A 23038-nucleotide genomic window follows, 5' to 3' on the forward strand; every position below is an offset into this window, starting at 1 on the left:
CAATCACTGTCAAGCCAGGGTTCCGCCCCCGCGATAGTCCCGGCCTTTTCCCCGCCCTTCTTTTGATGGACAGCTGGAACACTGAGATTGCCATTCCCCATTGGGCAGGGGCTGAAAGTATCTGTAAAATTATTGGGCAAAGGGAACGTCAATCATCCGAGCCCTCTCCGCCCCGAGGGCACGATCCCGGTGCTGATTGGCTGACACGGATTTCTCGCGCTCTGATTGGTAGGTGACATCCCCACCTACTCCACGCCCATTGGCGGCTGAGCCGGTCACGTGCTGCCCTTAGCAACTCACCTGGGCTTCCTTAGCGACGGGCGCCGAGGCGCGAGTGGGAACCGGGAACCGGGAACCGGGAACCGGGAACCAGGAACGGGGAACAGACCCAGACCCGGGGGACCTGCGGGTGAGAGGCCCGGGGGCCGGATCTGGGTCCCGGTGGGTCCTGGGAGCAGGAGGCGGCGGTCAGGGGTGGTTGGAACCGGCATTGACAAACGCACATCCCTGGGAGTGTCCGAGGCCAGGTTGGACGGGGCTTGGAGCAATTTGGGATAGTGAAAGGTGTCCCTGCCCGTGGCAGGGGTGGAATGAGATGAGGTTCCTTCCAACACAAACCATTCTGTGATTGTACAAGAAAGAGATAGAGGAAGGTGAAGGATGGATAAATCGAGAGCCTGCTGCTCCTCGGTCTGTATTGCACACAGCCACAGAGAGGTTTGGTTTGTTCATGAAGTTCCATAATGAGAACAGAACTGTCTAAACTCTGACATTTATCATTGCTGTCCTGTGCAAAAATAAATCAGAACTTGCTCTGTAATTATAAACATCTTACACAAGCAAAAGTTTGAAGATTCAAGTCCTTCACAGCAATTCATTAACTCTGCACAGTTCAGAAAAGACAATTAGTCTCATTGACTCCAGGGCAACATTAGGGATATTTAAATTTCCTGAAACATTTCTTCACTGAAAGGGTTGTCAAGCATTGGAACAGGCTGACAAGAGATGTTGTGCATTCCCCATCCCTGGAAGTGTCCAAGGCCAGGTTGGATGGGGCTTGGAACAATCTGGGATAGTGAAAGGTGTCCCTGCCCATGGAATGAGATGAGCTTTAAGGCTTCTTTCAACCCAAACCATTCTGAGATTCTATAACTGCTGGAAAGAGTAGCCAGGCAGTGACTTAATTTATTTTTCTTTTCTGTCCTTTAAGGCTGATTCTGTCTCACAATGAGTCAGTTTGTCAGTAGTATTGAGCCAAACGTTATTGATGATGAAATGGTTCAGAAAGCCATCGAAGAGAAGTGTCCAGAGGACCTTGGAGATCTTGCCAGAAGGGAAATCATTAACTGGAAGGTTGTGAAAGAACTACAACTTAGTTTTAAAAGTGAGTATCAGAATATATACATATTTTACCTCTTCTTTTGCTAGAAGGAAATAGAATAAGTGGGTAACTGGCAATTAAGCAACCATTATTAACTTGGATTTATTATGTAAAGATTAATGTCTGGACTTGGGCTTCTGCTCATACCTGTACAAAGGAACTTCATCAGAGGGAGCAGGGTGCTTTTGCTGATGAATAACTTCAAAACTGCTTCACTTCCCACTCTCATTGCCACTGCAGTTCTCATTTAACATTTATATTGTGGTGACACCTACAGGCCACAGCCCTGATGGGCCCCTCGGTTCGTGGCCAAATCCAACCCTGGGCAGGCTCTGCCTTGGCTGGTGATTATGTGAGAGCTGCTTGGGAGATTATGGTGATTACAGTCCAACCTGATGGCATTCTCTGGTCATCCATAGCATTACCATGGCTTGCCTCTTACTGTGAAACCTGTTATAAACTTGCACTCAAAAAAAAAACCAATAAAAAAAAAAAAAAAGGAAGAACATTTGGCTCAATATTGAAGTATTTGGGGAGGGAGGGGGTAATTTCACAGGCAACATCTACTGTTGATTATTCTTTGTGTGCTCCAGTAAAATAATGTTTGTATGAGTTGATTTTCTTAGAAAAAGCTCCCTTGACCTGATGCTGCAGATTTGTTTGCAAATACAAAATCCAGAACTGTGTGAATATTTTGTGCATGCAGTTCCTTGGTTTGTGGTGGCCTCACTAAACAGGGATAGCAAGGCAGCAGATAAAATCTCCTGGGAAGCCATTGCAGGGGAAAGAGAAATGGGAGTGAGAATGTTGTGTATTTCCTGTCACCTTGCTCCTGATACTTTGCTGTGGTGACTAAAGACCTGCCCTTGTGATTCTGCTTTTGGAGGAAACAAAATGCAGGGGTATTGATTAGCTCTAAACTGCAGCCTTCACAGAAAGAGAAGACTCCAGGTTCCCCTCCTGTGATGAGAATCCTGGGAGCAGGAGAGTCATTTACAAAAGCAGGAGCTGGACACAGCCAGACTGCAAATGCAGAGAAAAGCAGAGTCTCATCCCAAACCTCCCGCTTGGAGCTGGAGAGGAAAATGAAGGTCAAGGCCTCCTAGCAGTGGATTCATAAAGGCACTGGAGTGCAGGGCCACAGTCAGCATCCCCTGCACGCCTCGTTGGCCTCGCTGATGAGCAGTGTGTGCTGCTGCAGGACTCTGGGGTTAAGTGGGCTGTTTCACTGAAATCTCATCCAGCCCATGCACCTCTCAGCTCTCCAGGGCACTCATCACACACTGAAAATCCTCCTGGAGGCAAGACTGGACGTGTTTTCCTTGTGCAAGGCAGCATGTCTGCTGAAACGAAGCAGTCTCACGTGAAAAGGAATTTTATTTTCTTTCTTCTTTTTTTTTTTTTTTTTCATTTGGTTTTAGGCATCCTGCAGATTGATAATCTGTGGCCATTAGAGAATCTGACTAAGCTGCAGCTGGACAACAACATCATTGAGAAGATAGAAGGTCTGCAGAGTCTGGTTCACCTTGTATGGCTTGGTGAGATGCAGACAGAGGAGGGTGGATGCCTTCACAGGTGCAAAGCAATCTGTGATAAACAAGGATGTCACCTTACTTCTCAAACAGGACTGATAGGAGCATCACCTGGGAATGCTGTCAGCTGTCTGTGTGTCTCCTTATTTGACTGTCAAATGTCAAAATGCCTGAGTATCAGAGCTGCAAAACAATTCTTCAAATGTTTGAAAACTGGGTTTAACACATTTGGTGGGGTAGGAACAGGAAGCTGAGGTTTCAAGGTTGTTTCCAAGGTTGTCTGTCTTGTATTTAGGGGTGACTCTCAGGGATATTTATGGAAACAACTCTGTGATTTAGAAGCCTGCATTCTGTTTCCAAAGCTGCTTCAGGCATTCCAGAGCCTACAACCTCTACCCCTATATCCTTAAAGGCTTGGTGTCATCATTGTCCCAAGGAGTGCCCATCCTTGTAGCCTTATGTGACTGCTTGCAGCTACACAGATGCACAGCTTGGAGCATTCCCTGGAACTGCAGCCACATTGCTGGCTGGAATCCTAAATATATCCTCAGCATGCAGGGCTTCAGCTCATAAGCACGTTGTGAAATGTCTAATGGGTTCTTCCTCCCAGTTGTCTGCACTGTTCTGCTCCACAGATGACTGATGCACTTGTGAATCACCAGCTATCAGTGTAAGCAGAGTGTTTTGAAGCACACTCACATGTTTTGTTTGCCCAAAGGCTGCAGTGGTTCAGCTGCTGCTGCACAAGTGTCTCAGCCACAAAAGAGACCTCATAAATTGTTTTTGGATTCTTGGCTTGCTCAGTACTAGTCCAAGGGCAAATCCTGCCCTTAGTCATGGTGAGTGTAGGTGTTAGGAGAAATGTTCTGGCAGGGGAAGAAGACATTTCAATAAGTGAAACAGCTAAAGTGAGCCTTTGCTTGACTCCACTGACATGGAACTGCCATATCTTGGTCCTGTGGGAGTGACCACAGCTGTGGCAGGACAGAGCCTGCAAGACACAAGACAGTGTCAGATTTATCACAGAAATTCCCCTCTAAGAGCATTTCCCCACCTCTTGTTTTGTATTTCATAGTTGTGTAAGGCAGAAATCCCTTTCAGGCTGTGTATGTAGACTCTGCATGGACTAACTTCAGCTTTTCCTCTCATTTAAAAGCTGTACAGACAACTGCAAAGAGGAGATGAGAATAAAGGATCATTGAGTTCTGAGCCTTTCCTGTGAGACACAGATCAACCCCTGAGAAAAATCTGTACATAAACTCCTCCATCCAGATCTAAAGGGTGGAATCAGGGTGTTCTGCAAGAAATAATTTCATCTTTGATTTCTAAATTCTTCCTCAGACCTGTCCTTCAACAATATTGAAGTAATTGAGGGCCTGGATACTCTTGTCAAGCTTCAGGACCTCAGTCTCTACAGTAACAGAATATCTAAAATTGAGCACATGGACACATTGCAAGAGCTGCAGATTTTCTCCATAGGGAAGAATAATCTGACCATTCTGGAAGATGTGAGTGCTCCTTGGCTTTGCAAATATTCTATGTTGAAGGATCAGATATTCTAAAACTGGCATTTACCATTGTGTCCATGCCCCTCCTTAGCTGATAAAATTCTCCTTAGAATTTCTAAGTAGTCTGTGCTATGGTTTTGGTCCTTGGTGTTAAGTGCTTACTGCAGCCATTTTTCTTTTAGATTATTGACTCAGGGGAGCCCAGTCCTGTGACTGCTCTCAGCCATGGCAAAATTCCTATTGGCTCCCATGAAAGCTAGAAAAGGAATAAGTGGCTACGTATGAGAAAAGGGGAGAAGCCTAGGATTTATTTGGGGTTCTTTTGAGGGCATCTTACCAATTTAGCACTGTGATTTGTGCACCCCATCTGCCTTCTCTCTCCACCCATTAGATATTCCCAACGTGAATTTAAGTATTTCCTTTCCCAAAACCATTAGAAACTCATAATTGACTGTCATGTGAACTTGGCAGCAGAACAGAATACATAATATTGCAACTCAACTGTAATAAAAGCAATAAATTCCAAGGCTGTGTTTCCCCAGCAGTGGGAAATACAGAGCTCTTTCCCTTTGGCACAGGTTGTCTGTCTCAGGAGGTTAAAAAGCTTACGGACACTGAACCTCAGTGGGAATCCTTTCTGCAGAGAAGAGCACTACACACTGTTTGTTGTTGCTCATCTTCCAAACTTGGTGTACTTGGACTTCAAGCTGGTGAGAGACTCCACGGTGAGATTTCTGCATTCCCTGCTTGGGAAATCAGGCAGCAGCATCTTAGAGAGCCTTTGCTTTGTTGGTGTGCCAGCAATATTCCAGCACTGAGGGCAGGTTCCCTGTAGAAATCAGGCTCACAGAAACACACAGTGTTTATTCTGCTTCCACATAACAGCTGTGAACCTGTAGGCCAAATTCTGTCAAATCTGACAGAGAGGTAGAGGTGTCAGAAGCATGATGTCTTCACAGATTTTGTGAAAATCAGCAGCTGTGTGTGGGAGAGGGGCCTGGTTCGTGTTGCCACAGAGAGGCTGCAGTGTGAGTGCAAGTCTTGTTAGAGAATCTCAGAGGAAATCAGTCTTGAGACGTGGATCCAGGGGAAAGGAGCCTTGGTGGTCCTGCTGCTCACTGAGTGATTTGTTTCAGTAGCAAACTGACAATCCAGGCAAGCAGGTTCCTGGATGCACTTCCCACTTTTGATTTCTGAATAAGACACTTCATCCTCATCAGTAACCTGTGGAACTCCTTTAACATCCCAGGGCTCAAAGGAACAAAGACAGGGTTTTTTGTTCAGGGTTTTTGTTTTGGTTTTTTTTTTAGTAACCAAAGAACATGATTAATTGTAAATTTGCTTGGCACAGAGCAGGAGCTGTACTTGGAATGTGCATTGCTCTTACCACAGAACTGGGAGGGCTTTCCAGGTCATGGAATGCAGTCCCTGCTCATCAGGGATGTCAGAGAATTGCATACTTAAATTTGTCAAGCTTCAGTTTCAAGCTAATGAGGTTCTTGCCCCTGGTACTACCTTGCTATCCACTCCTCCAAAGAGCTTTCTCCACCCAAGAAAATGCATTAACCTTGCTGACTGATCAAATTGGAGCTTAAATTCTAGAAGTCAAAATAGAACTTCCTGCTAAAAGAGGAAAAAAACCCCAACTCTAAAGATGAGAAAATGAAGAGAGAAAAGCTTCCTGGGACTGAATTATCTCAGATGCATTGAATGCAGAAACAGAGCAATATGCCAGCAAAAAATGGGATGAGGATTAGATTAGAAAGTTCATAAGTAGTTTAATGAAAAGCTGATGAGGAAATGGAGATGCAGATGCCACTCTGATGCATGTTCTAGAAAGATCAGTTCCTTATGCTCAAACTTGTTGAGCAATGCTCACTAATCTAATACAAATATTTTATTTCTATTTCTCAGAGAAAAGCTGCAGCTTTAAAGTATCAAGATCTTACTAAGCCATTGGAAGAAGAGGAGGCTCGGGTCCTTGCTCTGCAGGAGACACAAGAGGCAAAGCAGAAGGAGCTGGAGTATCACCAGGTGAGTTTTCTTTGGCTGGTTTTGTATTGTCTCAGGAGAAGGAAGCACAGCACATATTGACTTGTCTGTTCCCTGCTTGAAGATTTAATGAGAGGTTAACATCAGCTCTGCTGAAACTAAGGCTCAGATTAATCTCTGTGATCTCTGAATCTTATCTTTTGGATGGAAACAGGAACTGTTGTGGAATACACATGACATGGGGGAACATAACTCTTTGGGCTGAACAATGAAACTACAGATAGAGACCCTGCAAAGCTAAATAGTGAATCATACCCAGGGAGCTTATCAGCCTGACGTGAGATTAAGAAAATTACAGGTCTGAGGGAAACGTTAACATTTTCATGAAGTGACTTTTTTTTTGTCCTCCTTCACACTAAGTTAAGCTTTTCATCAGTTTTATGGTTAAGCTCTCCAGGGCTTTCAGAGATCACTGTAGTCCTGTGACCAGACTGAAAGCAAGACCAGGTGGGATGGTGCTTTCAGTTGTAGCCTGGATCTGTATTCCAGACCTCTAGAAGATCAGAGTGGCTTAAGTTTAGTGTTTAGTGCCAGGGAGGATGTCTGCAACTCTTCACTTTGTCCCTCCCCAAAATTTACCAACTCCTCATCTGAAAGGCTAAACAGCCTTGCAATAAGTGTTTGTATGTGGCAATGTTTTATACTGGCAACTGGCAGAGGCTGCCCAGAGAAGCTGTGGCTGCCCCATCCCTGAAGTGTTCCAGACCAGATTGGATGGGGCTTGGAGAGTGGAAGGTGTCTCTGGCCATGCAAGGCTGTGACTGGATGATCTTTAATGTCCCTCCCAACCCAAACCATGTTATAATTTCATGGTCTGATATGAGATTTAACAGTGTTTTCTATCCTCAGGCTACAGAGTTGTAGCAGCAAAGCCCCTGGGATGGGTTTCACTCCAGTTGCAAGGTGCTTTCATGGCTTGGTTGGCATTTCTTCTGTGTTCATGTAGCTGTGTCTGCACCAAGGTTCTGCTGCTGCTGAGGTGCTTCTAGGAGAGACACATCCTGAGGACTGGCAGCAGGCTGGCATCTTTATTTTACTTATTTTGCTCTGTTTCTCTTCAAAGACAGCCTTTGTTGAGTACCTGAATGGATCCTTCCTGTTTGACAGTCTGTATGCAGATGATAGAGAAGCTGCCAAACTGGCTTTCCTCCCTGGAGTGGAGAACCTGCTGCAGGCATATCCTTCCTGGGTTTGGAATACCTACAGCTAAAAGGTAATGCCTTGAGTTGAGAAGGAAGTGCATCCACAGGGACTCTTCATCTGTTGCTTTTGTCCAGAGCTGAAAGCTACATTGATCTAAGATCTGAGACAGTCTGTGTTCAGTTTTGGAATGGTACCAAAAATTACACTACAAGGCTGTGAGACCACTGACTGCTTTAAGGCTTGATAACTTGTGAAATATGAGGGCTCCAAACAAATGGTTTATATTACTGCCAAGCTGGCCAGCCCAGCTTGAAATATCCCATTTGTAAAACCACTCGTTTCTATCCCCAACAGGTCATGAGATCCCAGCATTTTAAATTCTCACTGTTGTAATTACCATATTCCTTTTCCTTCCCTTGAATCAAACATCATTTCAGTAGCCTCCTTTTCTGACCCTTCAAGAATCAAGACTTTGTACTTTCTTTAAGTCTGGAATCCACTTAAAGTTTAAAATGAGCTGGAAGATAAATCTCTGCCGGGTAGATTGTAAGAGCACAGTGCTAAAATCATGTTGAAATTGAAGTGGTAGGAGATAGGAACAGACTAATCAGAATGATACAAGTTGCATATCTCACAACCTGCCAGAACTGGCAACGTGAAGTTTCCAGGCCAGCACATTTTTCTGATCATTGCTCCTACACGGGGGAGCAGAAAGCAGACACTTTTTTTTCCTTTTCCTTTTCTCATTCAGATTAATAGAGTATTGTCAAGGCCAGTAACTTGACCTTCCTTAAAATTGCATTACACTGTTGGGGAAAAATGCATCACAGCTTAACTACAATAGACTCCAGAAACAATTCCATTGCCAAGATAATAGCAGAAGAAAAATTGACGTTATTTTTGTGATGCTACCAAGTCAGTAGTTTATTCTGTGCTCTGGCTGTGGGCTCCAGAGTTGTATTTATTAACTACACAGGCACTGTATTCACACTTGTGAAGACAGATAGGGTTGTAGGCTTCCTTCTGCTGCTGTGTCAGAAGAATCAGACAAGTGAATGTATTTTCTTCTTTTCCTCAAGGCCTTTTTCCCCCCCTCAAGTTGCCACAGCTTTCTCCATACCCTTAAGGCAGCAGAATCCTGTGCATAAAATGTGAATGGGTGACCCAGTCCTGCCCCAGACAGAATATTTGGCAACTCCCAGCAAGAACCACAGAGTTAACATAAAAGTAGCTTGTGGTTCTTGTTGCCCAGATTTGCAAAGGCAGAAGGAACATAACGTGTTGCTCCACTGAACAAGCAAAAAAACCTTGACTCTGTTGTCACTTACAAGGAGGAGTTTGTCTCAGTTTGTGGGAATCTGTTTAACTATGGACTGGAAGAGTATGAAAAACGAGAAGCTGAAGTCTCTAAATTCTACAAAAGGTACCATGAAATTCTGGCAGTCAACCAGGAAGAAAGCAGGAGAATAATCTCAGACTTCGAGAGTCGGAAGCAAAGGGTAATTTTACACTTCTTCTTGTTTGATACATGATTTCTCTGCACCCTATACCAGCTTTTAATTGTGCTGAAAACTGGGGTAACTCCATTAAAATTAGGAAAATTATTCTGGATTGACAATGCTGTAATGGAAATAAATACTTGATCCCTAATGGCAGAATCATGGAGGGGTTGAGGGTGGAAGGGATGTCTGGAAGTTGTCTCTGGTCAAGGACCACCCACAGCAGGCTGCCCAGGACTGTGGATATCTCCAAGGATGGAGATTCCACAGCCTCACTGGGAAATCTCTTCCAGTGCTCAGCCACTGACATTTCCTTATGTGTTTCTTACAACATAAATTTATACACAGAAAAATTGTTTTGTTAGTTAATATAATGTCATTGATAGAATGTGAGAAGTTTTTTAATACTTCATATAGGGAAAAAAAGGGGGGATTGAAATTTCTACCTTTTGGGCAAACTACAACCAGCTAACACAGCCTTTATCTGTACTGGAAATTCAGTGCAGAACAAAATTAATGTGTCATAATGTCATCTATAAAGGCCCTTCAAGAGTTTACAGAAAAGCATGTGGCTAAACAGGGTGAGAGTTTTTACTCTTTTTTTTTCCATCCAGAAAAGTTACCAATATTTAAGAAAATGGAAATGCTGAACCTTTCTTTTAGTTTAAATACTTTTATAAAGTTGATTTATAAGAGATAGATAGACAGACAGACAGATAGATATTTACTGTTACAACCCTTCTTTTTGAAGCCTCCAATAGCTCTTCCTTCACTGAAAAATCAGGAAGAAAAGGAAGGAAATTGCAGGGCATTCAATTTATTTTCAAGTAATTTTCTGCTTCAGTTCATTTTCTCAACAACTGCTCAAAGAACTATAACCAAAAAAAAAAAAAAATTTAGATAAAGTTATTTGAATGTATTTCTAGCCCTTTAAAGCAGAAACTCTCTTTTCATTCTGCTCAACTACAGCCACCCATTGTGGCTGCTCAGGGCGTAGCTTCTAGCTGGATCCCTTTCTAACCATGTATAATAGATGGATCACGATTTTGTTTCCACAGGAAAAAAAAAAAAAAAAAAAAAAAATTAGGGAGAGCTAAAGCTTGGTAACACTGTCAGCTGAGAGAGCAAGTCCCTGACAAGTGACACCAGCAGAGTCACGAGCACTGGCTCCCCCTGCAAACCAGGTCACTTTTATTTCAGTGCCTGTCACAGGCTGACAGCTGCTGAGTCACTCTGCTCCCAGGGCCTTGAACCTTGCTGACTCATGCTGGAAATCTGCATCCAGCAGCTCTAGGAGCTGGCAGCACTACCAGAGTCACAGAACTGCAGAGTGGTTTGGGTTGGAAGGGACCTTAAAGATCATCTCGTTCCAAGCAGAGGTTTGATATGAATATTCAGTTGACTTGAGCTTGAATTCTCACTATATCTTCCATAAATAAAAATCCAAAGCAGCAAAACAAACCCTGCAAATCTACAAAAACAAAGAAACAACAGCAAAACCCAAAGAAACACAGTGATTTGAGCCCTTCATGTTAGTCTGACCTTCAGGCTCAGCTATGGATTGGGCTGCAATGGGTGACAGGGGGGAATGGCCTTAAGATGGAGGAGGGCAGGCTTAGATGGGATATTAGGAAGAATTTAGATTAAATATTAGGAAGAAATACTTTCCTGTGAGGATGGGAGGCCCTGGCACAGGTTGCCCAGAGAAGCTGTGGCTGCCCCTGGATCCCTGGAAGTGTCAAAGGCCAGGTGGGATGGGGCTTGGAGCCACCTGGGATAGTGGAAAGTGTCCCTGTCCATGGCAGGGGGTGCAACTGGATGATCTTTAAGGTTTTTCTGAAGCCAAACCATTCTGGGATTCTGGGATTCCCTATAAACAGGACACAGTTATCAATGTGCCAATTTTCATATAAATATTAGAGGAGTGGGTATCAAAACCCCACACAGTGTTTTAACATAATTTCCCCCATCATTTAAAATTGCTGGAGGAGTTCAAAAGGCACAGAGGTCCCAGCAGACTGCAGTCTGTGAGCTGTTCTTAGGGCTGTTTGTCTGTCTGTAATCCTTTCATGTAAACTTGGGTAACCTGTAAAATCACTGCTCTCTCTGAAGTTGGTTACAGAGGATTAAAGGCCTTGAACTTTGAAGTTGTTGCTCCCAGAGGTGCATCTTGAGTGGCTCTGGAGCCTTTTGAGCTTCCTAACTTGTTTACATTAGAAAAGGAGACACCTTGCTCTCCCCTTCCCCCTTTTAGGTAATCCACCCCATCTCCAGACACAAACTTTGGCAGGGGTTTTTAATTTAATTCTTTATTTTACCCCATTCCATTCCCTCTCAGGAGGAGTGGATTAAACATAATAAAACATATATGTTTTCCCTCCTCTTTTGAAACAGTTTATTGCTAACTGATTTTAAACAGACTTGAAAATAACACATTCAGCACAAGAGGATTTTTTTTTTTTGATCCAAGAAAACATAAATCTTGCCTGATACAAAAGTGACGTCAATACAAAATTCTGAAGGGCAATAAATCCTTGCTGTGAGAGGAAGGCAGGCAATGATAGATATTCCATATTCAGAATACTAAATCCTGACCCTACTGGAAGTCAGTCAAGATTCTCCTTGGTAGGGAGTGGATCAGATTTAGGCCTGCATTTCTTTCTCTGAAGCAACTGTTAATTTCTTCTTCACAGCCAACAACATCAAGAATTAAATATTATTCTTTTTTTGCTTGAAATGAAGGGGAACCTAAGTTGGAAGCATAGAAGGAGCAAAGTCTTCTGCTGAGTGGAGGATGAGGAAGATTTCCCAATGCCCCTGCAGTAGCAAAGCTCAGCACTGTTGACTCCACTATGTAAATCTGGCAACTTCCCTGAATCATCACATTTCATCTCAGCTAATCAGCAGCAGGAACTTTTCTCACACGTGTAACAAGTTAATTAAATTGTGATGCAGTGCTGCACACAAGCTATAAGTAATTGATGTATCTCTGTGTTTAGAGGCTGGATGAGGTTTGTCAGGCTGGGAGTGGCAACCTTGCTGAGTGTGAAGGAGCCCAGGGCAAGGAGGAGATCCATCAGCTCTGGGATGCACTCATGACCTTGGAAGCACTGGTGTCCAACGACCTGGAGGTGAGATCCAAGCTCCCACCTGTGACACCTCACAGCCAGAATGTTGGGGGGTCACTTCTCTGTCACTGCAGCTTACACACAAAGAGGAGGACGCTGCACTTCCACTCAGAAAATTGTTTTGTCCCCATCTTATTCTTTCTCTGCTTGATGAGAGTGAGATCTAGATATCAATACCTTACAGCAGATTTCTGTTTCTCAGAGCAGAACACAGCATGTCCATCACACCTATCCACGCTGGTTTCCCACACTTTAGAGACAGGGAGGTTGTGCAATCATTTTATAGGTCTGCACAAGTCACTGCATAGCATGGGGTATGCATTTGGAATTCTAGAGGTGTCACTCTTTGAAGCTGATCTTTGCTATAAGATTACACACATTCCTGCTCAGCTTGCTGCATTTGCTTGCATAATAGCTGCCTTTTCCTCCCCAGACTTTTCCTCAAAAACTAGGGCAGGGCTGCTGATGTGCATCTTCACCCAAGAAAAAAAACAAAGTAATCTGTTTAAAAATGAGCAGGCAGGAGCTGTGGCCTGTGTGCAGCAGTTTACTTTTGTGAGCATGGATGGCAGAAAACAGCAGCTCAAAATGGATCCTCACTGCACCAGGACTGTGCCATTTTAGTGTTTTCTGAGTTGGCCCTTACATATCTGCAATCACTGATGGGATGAGCAGTAACATTTCTCCCTGTGTGCCCTGCTGGATTTGCAGAATTCAGGGTACCAAGACATTTAAGTGCAACACTTCACAGATTCTCCATCAGCCGTTTCTGAGAGAGGGAATAGGCAGCAGCAATTTTAATTTCTGAGGACTAAACCAAGAGCTGCAGTAAAGCTCAGGCAGGGGTTGTGCTTGTGACAAGAGGCTCTTCATACAGACAAGGACAAGGAGGATGCAGCATGGCAGGGTAGGGGAATACAGCCCTCTCCAGGCATGGCTTAGGTGAGAGTAACAAAGGATCCCCAGACACTGGGTAAAGGTAGTATTCAGGCAATTTCCCTCCAATAAACTGATGGTGATTTTCTGTCCCTGAAGAAAGGAAAAAAACCTTGCAGCACTTTGAAAACACTTTAAATGCTTGAGGCAGTTCAGTTTCTGACTGTGCTACTAACAGCAGTGAGTCCAAATTACAATCAATTGTAGATTCCTCCTAGACTCCCCGACTCCCTGTTATGTTTATGCAAGTTTTCATTGTGATATTTCCTCTTTTTCCCCTCTGTTAAGGAACTGCTACAGGATTTTAAAAGAAGCATTGATGTAATAGCATCAACATTCACTGAAAACTTTCAAGTGATATATCCTTTTCACAGTATGTTGGCCTGGACCTCCAGTCAGGTACTTACACCTCACCTCGAAATCCAAAAATGAGCCACCAGTATGAAAACTTTATTTTTTAAATTTTAATCAACAGAAAATATCTTTTCCCAGATTAGAGGGACAGTCATTCAAGGTTCCCAGCTTCTTTATGTAGAGACTCTGGAGAGCACAGAAACATCTAAATTCTACTGTGCTGAAAGTCTGTAGGATTTAGGCAGCTTCCACCCTGTTGGGAATCTTCCTTTCTTCTCCATGCAGAGAATACAAAATACAGGAAAGATCTGGTTAGACTGTTTTCTAGGTACATTCCTACCATAGCAGTCAATGAAAAATCCAGTTCTTGTTGAAATGTCTTTAAATGGTGTTCATTTCTGTATTTTTTATGTGTGCTGAAAAAATGTTACATAAGAATACTGAAGTGTTTCAGTGTCAGGTCATGCTGCTTTAAATCTAGAAATCTGATGGCCTGGTGCAAATAATTGCACTGCATGCAGAGCTTAGCTTTTACCTGGAGGCCTCTTCCAATTTCTCTGGCAATCCTAGGTCCTGTCTCACTCCTCTGTCATATTTGGCAGTAAAGATGAGACTCAGTGTGTGATTAAGAACTGAAAGTGCATATCCTGATATCCTGACACCACAGCAGCTTCTGGGAGCAGCCAGGCTCATTTCTGCAGAATTCCCCTGTGCAGACACTTGAGCCCAGTTATGGGAGGGCATTTAATCCCCACAGATGGGTGGTGTGGTCAGCTTTTTCCTTAACCATGTTCTGTACGTTCAACCAGTGCCGGGATCTGGAAAAAGAATATCATAAAAAGCTGGTGAAGATTGTCATCGCCACCCAGGAGAAATTGGATATGGATCCATTTGATGAGAGTTTGCCAGAGGATGTTCAAAAGGTGAGGGCACCAAAACAATTCATCTCAGTGAGGGAGCAGGCAAGAAAATGAGGGCACAGCCTCTTCTCTGAAGGGACAGGATTTCCAGGAGGATCAGTGCTGCCAGAACCATACCTGAACCACAGCACACCCTCCTTCCTAGAGGATCCAGCTGCTTGGCTGAACTCTGGTGCCTCTGGACATCTCCACTGACTAGGACAGGGCAGAACTGCACTGCAGGTTTCCCTGGGCACTGCCAGAGCTGGTGGCAGCAGCCCAAGAGAGGTGCTGAGGAAATCTCTCTCCTGCCTTCAGCACAACTCACTGCTCTGGCTGATTTCCAGGCACTAGGCAGCATCTTTGCTGCACTCCCTCACAGCTGGTTTTGTTCAGGCTCTCCCTGCTCCCTCAGCAGAATCCCAACACTGCTCTGAATTTCTTGCACCTGGGCTCTGTTTGCCTCAGTGATTTCAAAATCCCTTCCAGGAGCTCCTGAGCCCATGAGCTGATCTGGAAGCAGGACATGACCCTTTAAATGCAGCTTTCCACCGAGCCCTCAGTCTTGCTGTGGAAGCAAAGATCCCAGGAGCCTTTCCAAAAGCACCAACATTGTTGCAGTGCTCCGCTCAGCAACACTGCTGCCCTTTTTGCCTCCATTATTCCTTCATTTAGTGGCTAAATTACTTGAATTTGCATTAGCTGTGTTTTGCTCTGTCCAGATTATCCCAGCTCCCTGTCAGTGCAGGTAATCAAGAGCTGACAGACACAAAGCAGACCCCTGAGCCCCCGGGGGAGTTGCTGCTTTATGGCCTGTGCAGATGGTGGCAGTTCCACTCCGCTGCTGTGCACCCATTTTGCTTCACTGCCATCCCTTCCCATGGAGAAGGGAATTCATTTGCCCAACAGCTGCACTTGGCTGCAGGAGGAGACTCTATGGGTTAGTGAAGCCACCCTCTATTTAGAGCCACGAGGGAAGTCACTGCTTCCATTAGAAGCTGGGACTCTCCAGAAATGAAGATTTACAGCCACTGCCAACATTGCAGGAATCCCTTCCAAGTGTGATTTTCCATTACTAGGCATGCTGGAGCATACACAGCCTGGCTTCAACACCACCTGCACAGCAGCCCTGCTTGCACTGAGCTCCCCATTCCAGCATGTGGGGCCAAGGTGCTGCCTCTGTTTCCCCACCTCTGTTAGGGATAATGCCCCATTACACCATAAGGCCAAGAGTAAAGCCCTGGATTCATCCCAATGAGTAGGGATTTGCCAGGTTGAGACAGAGGGTTTCTCCCTCTGAGCACTCTGTGCTGCTCATTCATTGTGTGCTCACCCCCTCCTCTCATCCTGTCACGTTACCTCCCAGCTCTTCGAGGACAAAAAGACCATTGTCAACATCATCAACACGGCCCACAGTGTCCGCCTGCGGAAGATTGATAAGCGAGAGAGCGACATGCTCTGCAACACCTACCGGTGGCAGATCTCAGAGACAGAGAAGGTAAGAGACCCTCACACTCAGGGGGGCGGGCCACAGACAGGACTGGCCCAAGTGGCAGGGACACTGTGAGGAGAGACCTTTGCTGGAGCCCTCTGTGCTCCAGGGACCTTGACACGCCTGCAGATTCACTGCTTGGTTTCAATCTGTCCAGGCTTTCCAAAACGAGAGCGACAGAAACCGCACCTGTATCAGAAAGATCCTTTGCTTCATCAACACTCTGCAGAAGGAGCTGGATAACACAGTGATCCTGAAGCCTAAGGAATAGGGCTGGGGGTTGCCTCAGCTGGGGCACATAGGACAGCCCCCAGCAGGAACAACTGTCTCTCTATGCCCAAGCTGCTTGGGACATTTCAGACCAAATGCATATTTCTTCCATCCTACCATAAACTGCAAATAAAAGCTCCTTCTTGACTCTGGAAAAGCATCCGAAGCCCTGTCTCTTCCATCACATTGGCACAAATCCCGTGCAAACAACTCAGACCTGGTCACAAGGGGTTATGGATCAGCTGTGAGCTGATTGAACCAAATCATCGTAGCATATCATGCCTGAAAGCTTCAGTACCTGCGAGCTCAGTGGCAGGAACCTGTGAGCCGCTGGCACGAGGCAGCAGCTCGGGAGAGGAGCGCTCTCCATCAAACCACCCCCGAGATAACAGCAGGTTTCCAGCTCAGCAAGCACAAGGCTGGTGGGGGCTCCGTATGCCTGGGAGCCTCATCTTCTCACCCCTTCTCACAAGCGGCTTTCTGCAGCGTGAGCAGAGCAGCCCCCAGCCAGCAGGAAGGGAAATCAATGGTTCCACAGGAGCTCACGCGCCGCCGCCCGCGACAGCCAAGCGAGGAGTCATTAATTCCCCTCCTTGCTCGGTGACAGCAGCAGCCACGCTGGCTTGTGGGCAGCGGCTGAGGAGCACTGCTGGCCGGGGCGGGGCTGCTCCGGGCAGGCAGCAAGAAGGTGGGAAGGTTAAACGAGAGGGTGGCTGTGTGTGCACGCCAGGGACAGAGCAGGACACAGAAAACCCCGTGGCTGGTGCTGCCTGTCAAACACAGATTCAGCTCGTTGTGCTCTGTGCTTCTGAACATGGCCAGAGCCCAGGTTTTACTCCTCTTGCTCCAGGGGTACCCAGTTGTCTCCTTGCTACCACTTCAGCTTCACGGAGTGGTTCACACAGAAGTTGGTGTCTGCTCTGGTCTGTGATTTTTAATACTTGGAGCCATCCCAGCACCTGCCCATAACCTTGCAGCTCAGGACCACCCCACAGTTTGATGACTGAAACAAAGACACACAGCTTTTGGTACCTCACAGGGGCGAGTCTTTAATGGAACACAGAGACCCTGGTGTTACAGACAGGCACGCTGAGGGATGAACAACAGATGCAGTGGAGTCTGTTTTCAGATTTCCATAACAAGTGTGTGTCAGGAGCTGGCAGCTATGAAGACATGTGGCATATGCTGGGTATGTCTGTGCCGTGCCCTGCCCAGGAAGCTGTTTCTTCTGTGGAGCTCCTCTGATGAGTTACAGACACCAGGAAAGGATGAAGCTGCTGGCTTGAGGATTCAGAGGAAACTCACCTTGACCTTTCCTCCTTGTGTGCTGCACTGCAGCAGGCAATTCAAATGAAGAGCTGCCCACAAAACCACAACACACAAAACTGATCCCAGGAAAAGTGGAATGGCAGGAAGGTGGCTACCATCCACTGGGTCAGGCCAGCAATTCCCAGCTGGACATTTTCTTTTTGTGCCCTGCCCAGCTGCCTCAGTCCTGCAACAGCTTGTGTTTTACAGTGGAGCTCTCTGAGCAGAGGTGAACAAAGAGAGTCCCAGCTGCTGTGCGAGCACGCAGCTCACACAGGTCATAGTCGTGGGCCCACTCCACATTGCCCCAGCGCCGAATCTGAAGGAGAGGAGGAACATGGATTACATTCAAATCACATCAGCAACTCTCAGCTTCCCTTCTCATGTCTGTGAAGCACAGGTACCCCTCCCAGGAACTGAAATGATCCTCGACTGCTGAGGCAGGGATATCTCAAGATGAGGATGTGGTTCATCTGAACTGAGGTCTGAAGCAAAGCCTCTTAACGGGAGGATGAAAAGATTTTCAACTTCAGCCACTTTTGGGACAAGGAGAGCTTCACACCAAGCTAATTTCCAGCAAGCTTGATATCTTGGTGTCTATCAAAGCCTCCAGACTGGATAACCCTCAGCAGGAGAAGCCAGCCACAACTTTGCACTTCAGATTAGAGAGGGAGAAAAGCAGCCATCTGGGCTCTGTGAAAAGAAACTGGCAGCCCTGGGAGCACTCTGGGCTGGTGTGCCCATGGTGTTGCTCTGCAGCAGCACGCTCCAAACGCTCTCAGACAGGGAGACTGGTGGAGTGGAACGTCTCCTGCTATAGCAGGCACTTCCCTTGCCAGTTATTTGTGATGGGGGATGCATTTGTCATGCTGAGATTATTGCTATTTGAATTATAGGGCTGTTTTGTAACATAATTTACCTGGTATTCTTCCTCCAGGCGAGACAGAAGCACAGCTTTCTCTACTGTAATGTGCCTGTCAATCAGGCTCATGGACAGAATCAGCGATTTCAGCTGGGTGATTACAAATTCTATACCTGGAAGGGAATAACCCAAACCAAACAAGATTCATAGATGTTTTCTGCAGCATTACAGCAGCATCTTCACATGCTCTGAAGAGACAGGCAGGCTGTGGTATCCCCTCAGGGAGGGCCAGGGATCCTCCCACCTGCACCTGGACACTCAGATCTGTTAACAGCAGGCACAGAGCACTGTGCTGACCCTGCCACCACAGTGACAAAGGCCAAGCCACCTCCTTTTATTCTGCCACAACCCTTCCCTGTGCAAAGCAAAGAAATATCCATCCAGGCTCAAGCATTCTGTGTCTTTTGTGGGTTTCACTGCCTGCTGCTCATTCAGGTCTGCAGCAAACAAATTCCCTTCATTTCTTTATCTTTTGGTGTCATTCAGATTACTCAGGCAAGATTAAGTGGGATATAAAGATGAAAAAGCGAGGCCAGTGCACAGTGTGGGCACTTTGGTGTACTAAGCCTGATTTCTTTTCCTGGTAACAACAAATCTAGGGATTAAATCATTAGAAGGTTTGGCATTAAAGAAGTTATTTGTGCTAAGGTGGAGCAAGCAGCTCATGGGACACCACAGTCAGATCCTGAACAATAGTGGCACTGAAGTGATCCCTGCCTGTGACAAAAGCAGGTCAGGGCCTGGCCTGCAGATTTAAAACATAAACCCCCACACTTGGAGCAGGAGAAGAAAACATTACAGTCACTCTCCTGCCCCATGGAGAGGAACCACCTCCTCACAGGCCCAGCCCTGCTCACCTTGCAGGGCCCACATGTTGTAGGATGCCAGATGGCTGACAAAGGTCTCCTTGGTGCTGGCTGGAATGTTTGGCCCCAGGATGCTGGTGGAGGAGCCTATTGTCACGTTGTACCTGGAATGATCACCCAAACCCTTAGCAAAGCCCAGGGGAAGGCCCAGGGCTCACAGAGCCTCTGGCCCTGGCAGTCACAAGCACCAGAGCTCCTGGGCTCAGCAGGGCAGGGCCTTAAGCAGCCAGGAACCCTTTGAGCTCTCACCTTTGCTCAGCCCAGGCGACCACAGGATCCCATTCATTCTTCTGTAGTTCTGCCAAGGCTGGAGGCTCCTCCACACGATAGCTGGGACATCACAGAACAAAACCACACTGGATGGTCACTCCCAGGCTGGGACACGCCTCTGGGAAGGACACTGACCCCACCAGAAACACAGCAAGTGGAGCAGGGACCTGCTGTCCACCCAGGCAGCAGTGACTGGGAATAATCCCCCAGCTCTTCCCCAAATTCAGTGCTTTTTGTTATTCCAGGAAAGACAATTGTCTTACTACAAAACAGAGCAGTGAACCAGCCAACTGAAAACTGCAGGCAGCCCAAGCCACAGACTGAAGTGAGTTTTAGCAGTTAGGGGAAGGTACAAACCCCACTGCAACTCTGCTTCTCCTTGCCCAGTGGCTCAGCTCAGCATTCCTTGCGCCCCCCAGTCTGACCAAGCCCACAAGGACAGGTGGGGGAAGCCTGTTCCTCTCTCTCCATAGGAAGTGTGCAGCTGCCAGTGGGATAGGAGCCTGAGTATGAACAAGTTTGATCCTACAGCTCACAGGGACTTTAAGAAATGAAGGGACTGGTACAAGTAATCTGAGCTACCTATACTGACACAGAGATACCAGGGACTGGGTGACAGGCCTTTCAAAGATCTTTTCTTTTCTCCAAGATCTTAATTTCCTGCTGCTCTCTGGAGGTGTCCAAAACAGAGTTCAAAGGAGAATCAAATCCAATGCTCCTTCTTTGGGCACACAGACTCCAACCAGATTTACACATGCAGGACTGATCTAAACTAATTCAAACCCTTGGGCAAAAACCAGCACAGATCAGAGCCATGCCACGACTGGGTGAGAGCAGATGTCTTCCCTCACTTTACCCAACCCTCTTTCCAAAATCCAGCTGGGCCCCCATCTCATACCAGACTGTGTCTGTCTCCAGGAACTTCACAGCTGCCCGGATCAGCTGCGTTTTGTTTCTCTGCGTGGGATTGTCCAGCGCTGTGTTGCACAGAGTGGTCTGGGGATAAAGGCAATTGAAACTGCTGTTATTCCAGGCTTGAAAAAGCAGCAGCTTCCATGGTACAATGCCAAGAAGAAGCAGAGGGATTTGTGGCAAATGAATGACTGAGAGGTGCAGGGCCACAAAATGGTTCATGTAATAGGTATCTTTCAGAATACCTGGAAACAGCCCATTAAGCAGCAGGGAAAAAGGGACATGGACTGCTCCAGAGCTCACTGTTTCCTCCTGCCCCTCACTAATCCCAAAACCAGCCCTTTCTCAAGTTCCCCCAATGAGACAAATTCCCTCTAGACAGGCACCAGCCAGTCCAGAGAAAGTTCTAACCTTCTGTTCATTAGGAACAGGACAACCTGCTACCTCCACATTCTGCATCTGGAGGTCTCAGCATTCCACCCTGCCATGCTCACCAGGTGCATTGTGTAGAACTTGATGGTGTCTTTCTGGGAATCCCACTCTGTTGCCACTGCAATGGCCAAGGCCTCGCTGGGGACAGTGAAGAGCTTGGCCTGGGGTGTTTTCAGCTTTCGGTGGTCCAGGTTTATTTCAAAGCCTCCTGGGGAATCAGAGTAGAAATCCTGGGGAATCAAAGAGGAGCAGGCACTAAGGAACAACAGACAACCCCACAGTGGGAGCAGATTCCGAGCTGGAGCTGACAGGAGCCATGAACCAGAATACTCAGGTTTCCCACTTGGATACCTGTGGTCTTGGAAGCTGCTTCCCTCCATGCAGCTTTGCTGTGGATGAGGAGGGACACAGCAGCTGGTGACAGACATGCCACTGACACAGCCTGGGCTGCAGGTTCCAACATGGTGTGGGGTGATGACACCTCTCCCAGGGATCAGCCATCCCATCCCATCCCAGAGGCCACACTCACCTTCCCCTTGCGAGATGCTCACACTCTGGTAGAACCTCTTCCTCTCTGGGGACAGAAAGAGAGGGCAAAGAAAACATTCAGAGGGTAAACAGAGAATGTTCAGCCCCTTCCCCTGTTCCCCATCACAGCTCAGAACAGACAGAGCTTTGGTGTTGTCGAGGTGGCCTGGCCAGAGAAATCCAGTTCTTCATGCACAGTTTCCAAGCTGTGAGCTCCAGTGAGCTCCACTCAGCAGGGAAACTCCAGGAAACAGGTGACAGCCACACTGCTGCTGTGCACAGCCAGGGAGCAAACAGAACCAGCTACACCCCTGCCAGGCTGGGGGCTCAGCTGCCTCAGAGTGTGGCAGGGCTGGTTTATCAAGCAGACCTGTCTCACCAATCCTCAGGAGTTTTGCTTCAGGGTCAACATTTCCAGATTCTACAACTACAGTCATACTGGGCAAATTAATCCATGAAGGACATTCCTCCCTGCAGCCCAAACATCCCAGTCCAGCTCAGGAATACACCAACAAGGTGAGCCTGAAGAAACTTCAGGTCTCACCTTAGGAGCAGCATCCTTTGCTACCAGCACTCTCAACACCTGAGAGCAGGATTCCAAAGGCTCAAACTCCTCCCACAAGGCAGGAAGAATCCATGAGCCATTCCCTTGACAACAGCAACCAGGCTGTAAATCCCAAACCCATGAATCTGTCTCATGAAGGGCACAGCAAGCAGGTCAGGCTGCAGGTCTGCTATTCTAGGCTAAAAAAATGACATTCTCACTAGGGAAATTGAAGGATTTGCTCAGGCTTAGCAATCTGCAAGCGCTGGGGACTCAGAAATTGCTTCAGGCCCAGTTCTAAAAGCAGATTAGTGTGTGTACCCCAGAGGAGCCCCGAGGCTGAGCAGTGGCTCCCAGAACCTTGCCATGAGTCACCGCGACTCTGCAGCCTCACCTCAGACAAAAAGATTAATTTTGCACGATTCCAGTAAATTATTTGGATGGGATAGGTGGACCAGAACATGTCTCATCTGAGTCTTATTCCCTCAAAATCCCTAAATCCCAATAAAACATAAAAACAAGTGTAACAAACTGGTTCAGTGAGGGCTTGGCAGAGCTGCCAATGAACCTTGCCCGCAGCAAACCCACATTAACGCCAGGGAAAGGGCGCGGGGGGATCTCAGCACCGGGGCCCTCAGCGGGTCCCCGCCAGGCTGTGCCGATCCCAGCCCTGCCCTGAGTGACCCCGGGACGAGGGTCCCCAGGGAAGGATCCCCCTCCCCAAACGGGGCTGGAGCTGCCGCGGTGCCCCCTCACCTGCCGGCGGGGCATAGGCCCGGCGCCCGCATGGCTCCACCGGGCCGCTCCCGGCAGCTGCAGGAGGCGGTCGGGGGAGCCGAGCGGGCGGGGAGTAGGCCCAGCACAACCGGCGACAGCCGCGCCACATCGCGACAGACGACATAGCAACCTCGTCCCGACCGCGCTCAGCGCCGCTCCCTGGGCGCCGCCATCTTGCCGGCTGCCGTGACCAATCCGCGCCGCCTCGATAAGAAAACTACATTTCCCAGCAGCGCCGGGAAGCAGCGCAACCAATCAACGTCCGCAGCCGCGTTAGCAGCCAGT

At 47.1% G+C, this 23038-nt stretch overlaps 2 protein-coding genes across 2 annotated transcripts; one reads left to right on the forward strand and one right to left on the reverse strand.

The window, feature by feature from the left end:
• Nucleotides 1-270: 270 nt before the first annotated feature.
• Nucleotides 271-16351, forward strand: DRC3 (dynein regulatory complex subunit 3). The gene is made up of 13 exons (XM_079320890.1): nt 271-409; nt 1211-1384; nt 2803-2919; nt 4255-4421; nt 5000-5146; nt 6336-6455; nt 7537-7629; nt 8915-9115; nt 12115-12246; nt 13468-13552; nt 14308-14456; nt 15799-15930; nt 16082-16351. The coding sequence occupies exons 2-13, from the start codon at nt 1228-1230 to the stop codon at nt 16193-16195; spliced, it is 1614 nt and encodes a 537-aa protein (XP_079177016.1). The 5' UTR covers nt 271-409; nt 1211-1227; the 3' UTR covers nt 16196-16351.
• An 866-nt stretch (nt 16352-17217) lies between these two features.
• On the reverse strand, nt 17218-22962 carry ATPAF2 (ATP synthase mitochondrial F1 complex assembly factor 2). The gene is made up of 8 exons (XM_079320482.1): nt 22733-22962; nt 21434-21478; nt 20967-21112; nt 20459-20556; nt 19540-19620; nt 19282-19394; nt 18422-18537; nt 17218-17821 (listed from the first exon to the last, which is right to left on the reverse strand). The coding sequence occupies exons 1-8, from the start codon at nt 22875-22877 to the stop codon at nt 17684-17686; spliced, it is 882 nt and encodes a 293-aa protein (XP_079176608.1). The 5' UTR covers nt 22878-22962; the 3' UTR covers nt 17218-17683.
• Between the last annotated feature and the right edge of the window lie 76 nt (nt 22963-23038).

Source organism: Erithacus rubecula, assembly GCF_903797595.1.
Source record: "Erithacus rubecula genome assembly, chromosome: 17".
NCBI lineage: Eukaryota > Metazoa > Chordata > Aves > Passeriformes > Muscicapidae > Erithacus > Erithacus rubecula.